The sequence below is a fragment of the Tetrao urogallus genome (genome assembly GCF_951394365.1).
Source record: "Tetrao urogallus genome assembly, chromosome: 5".
In the NCBI taxonomy this organism is placed as follows: domain Eukaryota; kingdom Metazoa; phylum Chordata; class Aves; order Galliformes; family Phasianidae; genus Tetrao; species Tetrao urogallus.
Window position 1 is genome coordinate 58,688,063 of NC_136818.1, and position 16,462 is coordinate 58,704,524.

Sequence of the window (16,462 nt, forward strand, 5' to 3'; positions counted from 1 at the left end):
ACCACACATTAATATGAAATGGTAAGGTTACAAAATTAGAAAAAATGAAAATAAGTTATTAAAAATAAATTTCCAATATAAACCCCAAAATGCAGTTTTAACCAGCTGGTTTAATAAAACGATGGTGCTGCAGCTGGAGAAGAACCATTATCAGCTGTACTCTTACATAGGCAAATAACTGTGGAGAAGCAGGTGTGTTCTACCAGCGTTTTAATTCGTTCTGTACGTTTGTAATTAAGTGCAAAGCATTCGTTTAAGTCCGGTCCTTCAAAGGCTAAACGTGAATATCAGTCTACTGACTGAGGTGGATCAACTGATTCATCTGATATGACGTTGAATGTCGGAGCCTCTGTCAGACCAATATCTTCATTATCCACTTCTTCTGCTATACTGGCTTCCTCTGAATCTTTAGTCACTCTTTTAGACTGCCGGTCTGAGGACATGCTCTCCAAAGACTCTATATCCTCAATGCCTGCTCTGTAGTGGATCATCAGCAGTGTAAGGGCTTGCAGTCTTTCACCTGATTTAGCCAGCGCAGCAGAAATCAATGCTTTTTTCCTTGCCTCAGTTGCCTCTTTTTCTTCTTTAACAAGTGAATTGTTATTTTCCAGCTCCTGGTCTATTTCGTTCTGCAATTTATCCAACATAAACTCTAATTTCTGAAAACGTTCCTCTGTGGGTAGGCTTCTGTAGAGATCACGCCCAATTTCCTTAACTGCAATGAAGACACTGTCATCTAGACCACCCTCCTTTCTGACCAGTTTTATCCCACTACCCGATGCACGTTTTGAAGGACTACTTGGACCACTAATTTCAGTATCACTACTTTCATTATCAGAAGTGTTTGGCGTGTGCTTTGGTGAAGGCTCTACAATCTCTGTTCCCTGCTCAGAAAGGCGAGCTTTGGGGACTTGACGGAGGTTTAACAAGCGAGTACTTGTATTGATGATATGCCTGGTCAAACCGGCAGTCCTGTTAACAGATTTAGACTCTGAATCGACACGAATGGATGCAGCTTGGGAAGTTTCCTGTCCTTCTGCTCTACAACCTCCTGCAGTTCGATCATGTCGCTTTTCAGCTCCTACACAGAAGGGCGTTTCAGCTAGACATTTTTCTTGACATTTTTTATGGCAAACATAAGCACAGAGCATACACTGTGAAGCTGCTTTAGTCCATACCTTTTTTTTGCAGTAATCACACCAAGTTGGATTCTGAAACTGAGTATCTTGAAAGTTATGCTTGTTCTCAGTAAGAACAATTTGTCCCATGTAAGGATCCTCTTTCTGAAGTACATTAACTTCTTCTTCCAGATGGCATTCCTTTTCTTTCTCCAACAGAAAATTTGAATCATCTGCTTCACCTTCTTTAAAATATTTAAAGTGTAAAGCTATATCACCATAACAGAACTTTTCATTAAATCCCTTATGGGTTGTCAAATTCCTCAACGCCGTTCTAGTGACTGCTGCTTTAGGTGTAGGAGCACTCAATTTAAATGTTCTAACATATTCCATTGATGATGTAGCTATACAGTCTAAAGCAATTTCTTCAAGTTTTATACTTGCATATCCTAGGCAGATAAAACCACCTGCTTTGAAAGGGTCTCTGCACCACAGTGCAACATTAAGGTACTTATGAGATCCTTCTACTTCAAACAGACAGGAGGATGTTCTTGTCTTTGGCCACCGACCTTGTCGGACTCGATATGGAATTTCTGGTGATTCCCAAGTTCGATGATCATCTCCACCATCTTTGTGACCACGGGCATTTTCTGAAATTCCATCTTTTAATGCATCTTGTTTTGGTATTGCTGCTACTTTCGATAATGTTGGGTCTTCTGTTTGATCATTATTCTTCACTACTTTCTCTGTACATTTATCTCCATTACCTGAAGACGGAGGTGGCCTCTCTGTTTTTTCAGAAGATACACCTCCGGATTCCAACTGATTTTGAGTTTCATTAGTAGGCAAAGTAGGCCTGATTTGTGGTCTAGGTGGAACAGGAGGCTTAGCACCAGAACCTTGTGACTGCTTACCTGATACCAGTGATGCATCTGAACTCTCAGAAGCTTTGGGTGTTGCCAGTTTGGCTCCATCTTTCTGTTGCATTTTAGATGTTGTCTGATAATTTCCTAAATGCAGTTTTCGATTCAGAATTGGAGATATGGTTCCAAGTGGTTTAGCAGCAAGTATTACTACTGAACGTTTGGGACTTGGAGTTGTTGGCATATCTTCTTTTTGATCAGGTGATTCACATGCTAAGTCCTCGAATTCTGAATCAAAATCTCTGCTGTCAACATCAGCTGATACATTAACTTGGTCATCTTCTTGCTGTGCCAAGAAAGCAGCATCTTCCAATTGTCCAAATCCATCCTGTAGTGCTGAACCATGTTGATTATATCCAACAGGCCTTTCATAAAAAACTAAGACTTTGTCCCCAGCCTGTCTAATAAGCTTCAACACTTGGACAGTTGATGTGATTTTAACACCTATAAAAAAGATAAAAACGTTAAATTTGAAAATAAGGTAATAATGTGAAAAAAAACCAAAAGTGTCTACACATACTTTCAGAGCTTTAACAATGAGCGATAGAATTATCACTAAGAAGAAGTCAAGCGATTATGACAAAAGAGCTAAACTGAAATGTAACAGCTGGATCCCTTTGATTTTATCCATACAAATGTATCATTTCAGAAGTTGGAAATTATACTAACATGCACAGTTCGGTTTTGTGTTATTGTTTTTTTTTTTTTTTTTTTTTTAAACACTTTTTGGGTAGTTAAAATATATTTACGTTGAAATGTTTATTTACCTTTATGTTGGCTTCTACCCAGCAAATAGTAAATAAATATGCAAGAGAAATGAACGCGTGAATAACCTTAAGTGGCAATAAATATCTAAGTGTTGTATTTATTATGTGATTAGGCACGTGTAATTGTTGAGAACAGCAGTCTAATTGAACTCTAAGTGGAAATGCCCTTCCTGTTTGCAAGACAACGCTTATTTTGAAAGCTGACATATTACTCACTGCCAATGGCTAGGAGTCTGTCACCCCTCTGTAGATCAGCAGCTGCTGCAGGTGAGTTTGGTGTAACTGTTTCAATAACAACATGCCCTGCATCATCTTCCTTGGACTGCACAAGGCGGAGCGTGAGGCCAACGCTTTGCAGATTCCCTTTCACTAGCTCTGCCTAGAGAGAGGAAAATTAAAAGTTAAGAGCATGGTGATTGAACAGACTGTAAGGACTCATAGTTACTAATGAGCTTGCTGCACTGAAATTATACAGCTGATGTTATGATAGGAATCACTTTGTATACATTATGTTTATGCTATAAAACCCATTACTCTTGGTATCTCTCCAGCAGTCTGCAAGAAGTATCTGGAGTGAGAAAGATTTATGGTCCAGGTCTGTTACTAAAACTTATGTAAAACAAGCCTAAGACAAAATAAAACACTTATTAGTCTAAGAAGTTTTGTGAAAGACCAACAACAATTTCCTCATGTTTATCTTCCTTGACATGGTAAACACAAGATAAATTTCAATTGCAATCTCAAATAATTCTTAAAATAATGTCTGAGGCACAAGCTCTGTAGTAAAGTTCCACCTTGACCATTCACACACAGACTTCCAAGTTAAGAGATCCTTATAGAAAAATATATCAAGGTTGTGACCAATTGTTTACGTGCTTCCATAGCTGAGATTTTTGTCAATCTTGTTCTTAAAACAGACAGTTCTTAAAGAATAAAGTACTTTTTCCCCCCCCCCCCCCCCCCAAAGGATATATCTTTCAGACAGCTGCCTATTATCAGTCTGCTGAAGTATATTCTGTTTATTTGAAAAGAAGAACTTGCAGACTGCAACTCAGCTCCACGGAGATAAATTTGTTTTTTATTTTTACTATTGTTAATATTATTATTCCCAAGCTCAGAGACAGATCTGTTTGTAGAAGGTTTCTTACATAGGCTTTCTATTTGGTTTCAATTTACTGAGTGTAGGTAGACTTCTCCACCCTTCTGCATTTACTTGTTACAAGCATAGACACTTGAATAGCAACGTCTGGAAGTCAATCCTCCTCTTCTGAGGATGTGTCCCCTTGCTTAGTTTTGTACAGTGGCATTTCACAGATGAAATGAATTACCTACATTTGGTACATGACTCTCCTTAGCTGTATAGCTCTCACTCCTTGGCTATAATCCTAAAAAACACCTTTTGTTGTTTACTTCCTTACAAAGGTAAAATTGCTACCCGATTAACAGTAGGCACAAAATCAACACTGAGTTTAAAGCAAACCTGCATTAACTTTAAGTTCTGTCACTTAATTTCTGCATTTCCCACTTGCACAAGAGATGCTCTCTCAAACTTCATTAACCTACTGAGAGTGCCAGTAACTACGCATGAATAACAAGATCCAGTATAAGCTTAATTGCATTTCCAAGACTCAAGGTTCTTCTATAACACAAAAAGTCCCTTACAGAAGCAAATGGTATTTTTTGGCTTTTTTTTTTTTCCCCAGGTCATTCCCAGTTATGTCTGGGAACTGATATGCAATATACTAACTCAAACTCTGCTACAAAGCATAGAAGAGTTAAGAATTGCAAACATTTGTGGAAGAGAAACTTTTAAAATTAAAAAATGTTAGTTTTCAGTTACAATTAATGCAAGCACTAGTTTAGTATTTTGACTGTCAGGAACACAAATTACACAAATTTGCCCCAGTAGCAAACACCTGCAACAAAAATCCCTTCACCAGTCAATCTCTCTATGCGATATACCTCTGCATGTTACCACCAGATGAGGAGGCAATCACTTCTGGGATTTGCCACAGACTCTGAAGTACTTAACTCTTACTTTTACTTTGAAAGTCCTGCTTTAACTTCAGATTGGACAAGAACTTCCAGATCTTCGTGTTTGAATAGATAATGAAGCTATGATCATGAAGATAAGAAAGGGAACTTCCATTTCAGTAAGAACATCACATAGACCAAAAAGCAAACCTACACACTTTTTTGCTCTACTTTTCATTAGCCCAGGAAGTACAGAGCCATTATTGAGAGAATTTCAAGAAATAAATTGATCTCTAGACAGACTGGTGGAGAAAAAAACAAAACAAAACAGGATAATTCTGCTCTTAACATTAAATTATTCATGTAATGCAGTTAAGCTCCTTTATGGATATATCTTCTGGTGTATCTTGATATATCGGATATATTTTGATGATATATAGTGTCTTCCTAAGTCTTACAAAGGCTTGGATTTTCACCTCCAGAACTGGAGTTAGTACATAAGACATGACAATTTTAAGTCATAAGAATCCCAATTAATGTTGTGTCACTACAAAAACACTGCTCTAAGCTTGCTTGACAGCCATCATATTTCTGTAGGAGCTACCTCACTAAAAATCTACCTTCCTTTACATTTCCTCATCCTTCCAAAGAGCAGCACAGAGAAGCAGTGGCCTTTCAAAAGGCTCGTTCCTCAGAAAATAGTAAGCTTTCTTCAATAAACAACATCACAATGTTAAAAAAAAAAAAAAAAAAAAAAGTGTTGCAACACCCAGCACTTGAAAAAGGCAGTGCGGACCTTTAATCGCTGCTGGTACTTGCAAATCATGGCAGATTGCATGACCAACAGAATTTGGGAGAAAAGAGCATTCTTAGATGGCAAAAGGGAAAAAAAGTTACCAAAACCTCCTTCTTATAGTGTTTGTCAATATAGATCCTTATCCTGTTAAGCTCCCTTTGAATTCAAGGACTTCCTTGAGCAGCTCTCAACAGTGGTCTGACATAGCAATGCAAATACTCTGCTTCAAGAGAGGACAAACCTCAGAGGTGATTTCCAGCATTTCACTCTTTCCTCTTCCCGCAGGGCCAGACCACATAAAAGCAACTAAGGACAGCTGGGACCCAAAGACACTTAGGTATCTCAGCACATTTGGCTTCCATGCAGGGACACCGACTGCTTATTAGAACGTGCACAAATCACTTGTGGTGAGGAGATGTGCAATAACTGAACGGTATCTGAGGGGAAAGCTGCTTTTGGAAGGAGAAGGCCTTTGAACATAGCAAACAAAGTTCATCCTGTTCATCCCAATGTTTTATTAACTTTGGCACAGTCACAGAGTCACAGAGTAAACCAGTTTAATGTATCAATCCAAACCAGATGAACAATTTTCTTGATTTTTTTTTTTTTCCCTTCTGAGAATTCCCAGTTTCACCAAATGCCAGCACCCCTCACACCTCCAGCTAGCTGCAAGCTTTTCGGAACACAAGAAAAGAAAACCAGCAGCATCTTTGTGCACCCAACATGGCCGTGTTACACCTCAAATAAAACACGAGAAGCATGAAAAATGCAAGATCTACAGGAAACTGGAAAATCAGAAGCTATAAGTCAGGTAAATGACAGAGCAGGTATTAGAGAATTGCTGATAATCAAAGGACAATTATTACAAAGGAAACTTGCTCCAAGGGAGAAAAATTAACAGCGTGTTTCAGAGAAACAAGTTTTAAACAATTAGCTACATCATATGGAATGAGATTTACTTTAATAGATGCTAGTTCCTGCAAACTTTCCACTGCAGTTGCTTCAACAAGGTGCAAGATCAAATAGATAAAATGACATGCTTGTTAGTGAAAGACAGACAATTTATATTGGAAGCGTTAGAACTGAATTATGTCATACAATTTGGGTATGTATTTTTAATTAAAAGTAAGCATTCCTCAGACCCTTTACGGTAACATTAGATGCCGTGGAACACGAATGGAACACAGCTCAGAGCTGAAGAGTAAGTAATTTCCTCAGTGTTTTATTATTCAAGTACAAAAAATGAGAAGACGACAAGATTACCACTCACTTTAAAATTAATAAAACTGTTTGATGCACAGCTGTGGATGCCTGACTTTTAGAGAACAAAATATAGAAGCATTGATTTCACGCTAAAGGCTTCAGTTCATTTACAGGCATAAGTGCATACAAAGAGCCAGTGTGGGGCATAACTCCCCCAACACTTTGTTCTGTCGTGGAAGTACAGTCTGGAAATGCGCAGAGAATTTTGTTGTGTCTCCTAGCTTCACCCTACCCTAGTCTCCTCATTTTGAAAGCCTAAAAGATGTTTGTGAAAATCATCTTTAAACACACTGATATTGAACTTCACAGCAAGGGAATAAGAATACAGAAATTTATAGCTGAATGTCTGGATGACTGTTCAAATAGGATGCAGATTTAATCTCCAAATGCCTCCTAAAAATGCTGGTTTGACAGTGTTTGCAAATGCAAAGGGATGATGAACACGCCTCTCATGGGCATCTGCCTGCATACTACAGATACAAGTGTGATGCCATCTCATCTACTGTTTGCTTCTAAAACTTCGCCTATGTACTTTTTAGATACAGGGGTAAGAATATCATCAATAATACATCATAGTGATGAGACCACAGTAAGTTAGCATTGGATAAAACACTTTCATTTTGAGTTTCTAAGATGACAATGTATGTCAAAAAATACGGACAATAAATTTTGAACACCAAGAAATGCTTCCTCACACTGTACAAGAAATCTTATCTTTCTGATTTACATCAACTAAAGATTAATACTTCTACAAATATTTTTTGCTCATTGTCATGCTGCATGATGTCATTGACACATCACTTTCTATGCTGTATTGCAGATAAAAGCTTAACTTTTTCCAACTCATGAGAGTTACTATAAAGGATCTTGTGTATTCTTGCAAGGATGCTCTGATGTGTTCAGGGGAAAAATTAGAGTTAAAATGTCTACAATGTGCCTATGAAGTATTACAGAGATCCCTTCATATTGTGAGGCAAGGAAGGAATATTTCATGTCAGAACAATAACATTAAAGAACAAAACTGGGAAGCAGTTGCTTCTATTCAGGAGACTCATATTTATACTATTAAAAAAAGTTTCTGGTATATAATCTGTCAAAAATTGTTGCTTTTTCAACCCTATAATGACAGATCTCGATAATATGACCTACATGGGGAATTGATTGCTAGCTTAATTATATGGGTTAGATCAGACAGTGAAAGGAAGCAGGGATCACCAAACTCATTAAACATTCCTCACAAACACCAGAAGTGTTCTGAAGAAAAAAAAAAAAAGCAGAAAAAAAAAAAGCAATGTTCTGAATGTTCAGAGAAGATTTCAATCTAAGCACGAACTGTCTGATGTGGATATTGACCAAGGAATCCACGATGACAGACTCTAATTTCCCAGGCATAGAGACAACTCTCAGCAACAGACGAGAAGAAAGTTTGCTGAGCATCCGAGAGTTAGCCTTGTTTTATGAATGCTTAAATAGCTCAGTAATCAATACAGTATGTATTGATCATCAACAATTACAACCTAGGTTCACTGCTATCACGTCTTACATGCCTATAAATGTATTGATATGCACAGCTGCATGGAAATTAAAAAAAAAGATTTCTTCAGAAACTTAGGCTGGAACTGCCAAGTGATCCTCTGGGTACAGAGCATACAGCAACACAAATAACATACAGCAAAACAAATACAAAATTCAGTACAACTGAGCAACACACAGGAGCTGCACAGCCATTTCAAACTGTTCACCTGTTTGTTTGCTTTCCTAAGCTGTGACCAGTTCCAGCAGTCAGCTCGTCCTATGCACGACCTGCACTCCACTTCTTCATTTCTTCTCCCCTCCTCTCAGAGCAGTTTATATATTTGAAGGCAAACAGCTTTGCCTTCAAAAGAATCAGTGCCTCTGCTGGTATCTGGAAATGCCCAGGGAACAAAAAGTTCTTCCCATCTCGTGTGACTATGCCATAGAATGAATACACTGGCTGTAACAGTGCTAGCCTGTATTCTCATACTGATGCAGCTGCACAGGAGGAATTAGCCCACTCTAAAGACTGTATTTAGATTTAGTACAGAGTAACTTGATCTGAATTATTCAGGTATATCGATATCACAGTCCTGTACTGTGCATGGTCAGCAGAATGGTCCTTCTTTCAATTGCTTTGACAGTGTGGATCTAAGATTTTACTGTTTTTCTCTTCTTGACCATTTCCAATATCCTTAAGTATAACACAGAACTTTATCCAAGCTGCTACGAATAATATCAGCCATAGAAAACAGGTATAACAGTTGCCTGTCAGAATTAATAACTAATTGATTAATGGACATCTCTGACTGAACAAATCTCAGGAAATACAAAGAGGTTGGAAGTGATGACGGAAAATTCTGGAAAGTGAAAATGTTCAGGCAAACTGAAAGCACTGCCTGAAAAATAAGAGTTTCAGATCAAGTCATTTATATTGGAAGCAATTTTCATGGGACAATTTCCTATGAACAGATGCGATTTTTAAATAAAGTATGTGCCACAGTAAAAAAACAAAACAAAAACATTATCAGTAAAGGAATCTGTACAGCAAATGTGTCACAAAGAGAGATGGGGATTACCAGCAGTGGAATCACTGCACAACAGTAGCCAATTTTGTTTTCTGTGGAGCATTGGAAACAACTGAAAGAGTTCTCATGGTGATAGAGACAGTGAAAAAGAGCCTTTGCTGGTAATTCTTCTGGCTCTGTGAATCACAGTCCATGCACATGGATAGATACACAATTACATCAAACTAAGGCTGCAATGCAGTCCACATTTTTCTTTAGGGAAGAAGATACATTTATTCATTTATTTATTTATTTTTACTAGTCCTGTGATGTAGAAAGCCAGTGGGCATCACTATTTTTTGTTCTGCATCACCTCTTTTAAATTGTGACTGTTATGCATGTGTCTGACTCCACCATCACACACTATTTGTCTGGAATCACAGTGACAATTCACAACAGTAACGTTAAACAGCTGCACGCCTACCCAATGAGCACCAAAAACATTTGTCACCAGCAAGAAACAGAACAAGCTAGGTACTGCACAAAGCAAAAAGCTACGTGCTATTTTCCACCAGCTCTTGTGATGCATTGCAAGCACTCTTCCTGAAACAACACTAACCTGCATTTGCTGATGGCACAAGGAAGCGGGCTACATGACATGCAAACTGTGAGCTGTTCAGCAATTATGTATTGCTGAGGCGTTCTTACTGAACAGTAATTACACGAGCTGAATGGAAGAGTTAAAGACAAACAAGGAGTTGGAAAACATGCATTTAACTTGGAAGTGTCAGAGGCAGGTACAATGCTGACCTTCAGTTTTATGCGCAGAGCTTTTTTTGGAGAGCAATTTTGTACAAACACCAACATAGCTCTTCTCTAAGTGCTCTGACATCCTTTTGCTCATTATTAAACCCAACTGGAGTGTCTTCCTTTGGCCCAGAAAAAAATAGAAAAGATTGCTTTCTGCAAATCTTGCACCACCATTCATGCCTTTGATAGAAAAAAGGCTTCCTCCGGTGTTACTTCAGGATGACTCAGTTACATGAGTATTTTGTAAAAGTTTTGGGCAGGCTAACAACAAATACTGAAATAAGCTTATTGAAAGTGCTTGTTAAGGAACAAGATGATTACTAGCACTGCATGCAAGACAGAATCAATAGAGTTTACCTTCCTTATGGCTTCCTTTGCGTAAATTGGTTTAAATTGTTGCACTGATTGTTGCACAAATTACAGATATGTGAGATTAATGAGAACATAGCAGTGTTTGGTGCTTTAAGTACATGTACAGAACGGAAAGGTCTGGGGTTTTGCTCATCACTCCAGAGGTGGAGGAGAAAAACAAAAGAACACATTCAAGTAAATATATCAGAAGGAAGTCCCTACAGCAGCTAGTAATTACTTTTGCTTATATTAGAGCTAACTAGTCCTTATCAAACAATTCAATTAATCTTCATGTAATAAAGACAAATTATTAGAACATTGGGTAGAATTTTTCATAGTGCAATCAATAGGCACCACGCAGAGCTTTCTGCTTCACACAAAGACACTGCCTGCCTGTTGCAGCTAGCAGCATCAATCTGATTACTGATGTGGATACTGCCATCAAAATTAGAAATATGAAAAAGTTATTACCCACTGTCTGTACAGTCATCACAGATGGCAGTTTCCATGGAAATTAAATCTACAACACTGCTTTCTAACACGTACAAATCTTAACTCTTAGTTCTCACTGAAAGGCCCAAAAGTTACATTTTAAAAGGCTTAAAAATTACATTTCTGAAGGAAAAACATAGAGAATGAATGAGCACATTATTTATACGTTTATTTTACTCTGGAGCAGAGAGTTTTCTTTTCAGTAACAGTAATTTCAGAAAGTCACATCTGGAGTACAGCTCACTTTCATAAGACAGCAGAAGCTTCATAAATACTTCTCACCTGGGAGTCTTCACCAAAACCCACAGGTTCACGGCAGGAGCAGAATTGCTGACAAAACTGCTCTGAGGAAGAGCTGGGTGCTGCAGGGCAGCAGCAGCTTGCTCAGCTAGCCTAGGGACAAGGCCAGGGCTCTGCCATCCCTGCCACCAGGCTCCAGCACTGTGTGCCTTCAGCTGTAAAGGCGTTCTGACACCAGGCTTCATGGCAAAAGAGAGGAAGTCAAGTCAAGCAGTATTATTTGACTTACTTGGACAATGTAAAGTAATAGATGACTTGAGGTAATCACAGCTGGTGATTTCTACACCCTGTACTCACATCACCTTCTTGACAACTGCTACACTTCCCATCAATATTAACAAATGCCTAAATGGCCATTACAGCGAAACGCAAACCAACATCCCATATGACCTGATCATTTTTCAGGCTCCCACATTCCCGCAGAAGTGGCTGAAGCCAAAGGAACTAAAGGAGACACAATAATGTGATTTATCATTATAACAACTCTTTAGAGGTTAAACAGAGGGTCCACCTGGATCAAAACTGAGTTCTGGTTACACATGTTGTCCCCAGCCCACTGTTACCTGGTAAAACCAGATCAGCTTACTGCAGAAATTCTACAGTGCCAACCCTGGAAAAGCTGGGGATCTGTATCCAGCCTGTGCTGAAGAATTACTGCAAGAAGAACAAGTTTTTGTACATCATAATCTTCCTCTAAGTAGAACAGAATCCAAATCACACTTAATGCAAACTTAATTAAGTTCCAGACAAAACACTGCAGTATAAACATAACTAAATAAACAGTAAAGATTTCCAGGACCATACATCTATTTCTGGTTATTCTGTTGAACACATCATGTCAAATCAATTTGTTTATGGTTATAGGGCACAAGTTGCTGGCAGGCAGCAAAATAGGAGCTCAGTGTCACATCTAATTAGTGGCACCAAGACAACAGCACACCTACATGCCACATTTTCATACTGTTACCATTCATCACTTAGGAAAATTGCCACAGCTACAAACTGAAAAGGTCTTCACACCAAGTCAAATACAGACAATTCTCTGTGAAAAATCAATACTTAGCTATATTTGTTTTGCACTTGAAACATTTCCAGAATTTTCCTCCTCCCAAACACACAAAAATCATTTCCCAGTCTATCAAAAGAATGATTCAGAAACTGAACACGAGCTGCATGCAGAATCAACACGCTAGCAAACTATGGAGCTGAACTTCTACGAGCGCTTCGAGGATCCAAAGGTCTGAAGTTTTCATGTTATATTTTTCTCTCCATGGAAACAATGGGATCACACACTTGGAAGGATTTGTTCCCTGTAGATAGATAGCACATTGGCAAGAAAATAGAACTGGGATAACTATTTCAGACAATTACAAGCCCAATTACAATGGATGTCCACTGAAACAATCCCAAACAAAAAGAAATACTAATTAAAGCACTTGACTTTGTCACAATTCTTGCAGAATTCTCTCCCTTAACTTACCCAGCCTCTGAAGGTAGCATCACAACAAATACAGAAAGACAAACAAAAAAAGAGCCACACACATTTGAGATACCGTAGTGCCACTGAAGCATGCAAAAGTGCCAAATAGCCAGGTTTAAAAACTTTTCATTTTACTTTAGTACTCACCACTTCCCATACTTTGGTTTTATGCACTCTTATTTTTAAATTAACAACAGATCTTACTGATAGCTAGTGAAATATATAAGAAAAATACCCAGCAGATTTCATAACACATGATCATCCTATTTCAATTTCCCATCCTATTTCAATTTCCCCTTCTCTCCTGTGTCACCAGAAAGAAGGCTTGTTTGGGATTGCCATGAATTAGCTCAACAGAAGAATTTACAACTCATTCCCCGTTCAATTTAAAAAATGAACAAAGATTTATCCAATACTACAGGGTGCTTGAGAAATACACGTGTCTTCAAAAATGTATATTTAACAAGGGGCAGAGAAGACTGTAAAACACACATGCATTACAAGATATACTTAGGGACAGCTTTTTTCTTACATATTAAGGTGGTAATTGTTTATTTACTTGGATAGAATCTGCACAAAAACACAATTTTTAAAATTTTTTTTTAGTTATGTATCAGTATTTCAGATTTATTCACTTCAGTGAGCTTTATCAAATGAGTAAGACACTGAAATCACATCGAAGAAATTGATGAAAACATCCTGTACAAAAAATAATTTGTGTATTTAGTATGAGTCTATAGTGCTATACTTCCATGACCATCACTGAAGGTCTCCTGGCTGACAAAGACAAGCTAGCAGTGCTGCCTGCACGTGGAACAGAGGCCCTCGGCAGCCAAAGGCTGCAACCTTACCAAATGCTGCACTGTGATTTAAGAGCTCTCTGAAAACTCCCCTGAGAAAGATTCACTTTCATAACCAGTGCACCCAGTACTAAAGATTCCAAGTCTGTTTCTTATTTAAATTGGTACTGGAAAAGTACTATTTTAAAAGTTGGTTGTCAGTAAAGTGGAGCGTGCACTGAAAACAGAGCTAGCAAAATACGTAAAAGTTTAGCTTAAGCACAAGTTAAAAATACATACATATATATATATATTTAACAATGAAACCATAAACAAGTGCATTTTCTGACCATAAGAACAAGCTAAGTTAGAAATCTTGATAATAAAAATAGGATCTGAATACCTACAGATTACAGAAATTAGAGCCTCATAGAAGAACAAATGCGCAGTGTGATGAAGGATGAAATTGCTTATGGTAATAAAGTCAATAAAGTAAAAGAGGTGAAATATAGTAAAAGCATTGGGATGCAAAACTACAAACTTACTTTATAAGTTGCTCTCAATTCTTAATAGTCACTTCACTCTTTGGTGTATTTGGTGAGAGCAAGAGATGCGTTAACTCAAGAAAACATTCAATCTCTACAACATTCTTGAAAGCTGAAGTACAGTGCAGTCAGGAAATTATTTTTAGTCATACAGTGGGGGTGGGGAAGGGTAAAACCACCACATCTACGGAGTGGAGGAAAAGAAAATCAGAGAGAGAAAATAATTAGCCTGTACTAGAGAACTGCTGCCTGCACGTCCACATGTGAGGTACCGTGGCAAATTCCCATAGCTTCACTGCTGCAGACCTCTGGTTATTAAAACTATTTACACAAACTACTTGAAAAGCCACACTTGCATTTTTAAATAGCTATTTGTGCACAATGTTATACTTCAGTAATGACTGCCATGCAAATATTACTATCTAGTCTGACAGAGAAAGGTATAAAGAACTCTCTTTTTTTGTGAGACATACCATTTGGGAAGATAAAATTGGCAGTATGGTGCTTTTTTTCTTCTTTAATTTTAAACTTAGAAGTCTGCTAGCCTTCAGTGTCAGAAAATCCTAATGAATAAACATGTGTTTCCATCACGCACAGCTTGCCCTTCTTCCTGAACTCTAGAAGTTTGAAAAAAGCCTTTCACTTTACATACTTGAATACCATTGGAAGAAGAGTTCCAGAAGATAATTTATACTGATTTATACTGAAAGAATTCTACACTGCTAAGTCACAAAATACCAACATGGACTTAATTTGGTTACTTTCAGGAGAAGCTTTTTTTTTTTTTTTTTTTTTTTTTTTCCTCCATTTTGAAAGAAGAACATACTTCTGAGTTGAACTGGAAACAGTATTTTGTGTATGTTGGGTTGGTGGCTTGGCAATATCAACAGATCTCTTTGGTCCACTTCATTATTTTTTGAACTCACAAAAGAGAGTGTATTTGGTCTTCTTCCAGTGCATCTACAGGTTTGCAGTCCCAGCTGGCCAAACAAAATCCAAAATGAAACTAATCTTTGTAAAAAGCAAATTGTGTGATCCTAGCTGGAAACACGTTCTTTACTTTATGGTAAGTGTGGTTTATTTTCATTCCATTTATTAGACCTAAGAGAATACTCTTTTAGTGACCTTTTACAAATTTGTTTCCTCCTAGCAGCTTTATGTTCAGGAATTAATTACAAGCCCTGGTTATCTCAATCACATGTAGCCAAGATTGTGGTTCCAAATACACTTCTACAGATCAGTTGGCAAGGATCTCACCATCTTCGCTTACAACAGTGGCCAACATTCATTCCTTGTTATCACAAACATATTTTCAGAAAATGTTATTTGTGATTCTTCTTCAACAGCTAAAACTTCAAAACTATTGTGGAAGTAGAAACATTTATCAAAGCAGGCAAAAGTAAAATTGTTAAAAAATATTCTTTGTTCAGATATTGTCTGCAAGGAATGAAAATCCATCATAGATGTTCCCATGCTTTGTCCAAACATCCCCTGTAGCCAGACTGCAGAAATGAAATAAACAAGAACATCATACATTTATTATTTCCTCTGCTTTGCTAAGAGTATTTAGGCTAGAACTGCCTCCTGCCTGGACTATCTGTAATACAAGGAAATATTACTCTGAGTCTATCAGTACAGAAATACTCCTAGACTGGTCTCAAGTGAAAAGGGCAGTTTAGTCTGAAGTAGTCTGAATGAATTTAATAACCCTGCTGTGATCTGGAAGGACCAGATTACCTCTCAAGGTCTCTTCCACTCCACATTACCTTGGCTCTAGTCTAATAACCAGACACACTGTTCAGCTAGAGTTCAGTCTTGTTTGGAACTATATATTTATATATTAATAGATTATTAATATTAATATATTAAACAGCAGAAATACTGACTACAGCAGAAAAATTGGCTCAATTTCAGGTAGTTATATATATAATTGCTATAGTCAGTATATCTGCTGTTTAATGTTCTTGATAGTATAATTACAAGTATCTTCGAGTTTCTACTACCTATAGATAATATGTACATTAACTAGGTACATTAAAAGATTCCACGCTAGCCAAATATTTACAGCTGCTGTATTCCCATGACCTTACTACTGCAATGACTGTGGTGGTGATTTTATCCTTGTTAGATGTCCTTTGGTCTGTTCATGCAGCTATTTATCATCACACCTGGTCTCCTGCACCACATTAATGGGTATTATTTGCTCTCCCTTAATACTGCACCCGCTTTCTTTTAATAATTAACAGATATTACATCCCTAAGTACTGCTCAGAGAACTCCCCAGTGCCTTGAGTATTTTCCTTACTGGAAAATTTCAAAGAAACTCTAAGGGTTTTTCTGAG

General features: G+C 37.6%; 1 protein-coding gene across 1 annotated transcript in view; it reads right to left on the minus strand.

The window, feature by feature from the left end:
• Positions 1-287: 287 nt before the first annotated feature.
• Positions 288-16,462, minus strand: part of PDZD8 (PDZ domain containing 8) — a gene marked incomplete at both ends in the record, with an annotated part of 48,866 nt that continues 32,691 nt past the window's right edge. The window contains 2 exons of the mRNA XM_079535810.1: positions 288-2,485; positions 3,025-3,187. Coding sequence (XP_079391936.1) covers positions 288-2,485; positions 3,025-3,187 — 2,361 coding nt within the window. The remainder of the gene's footprint in view (positions 2,486-3,024; positions 3,188-16,462) is intronic.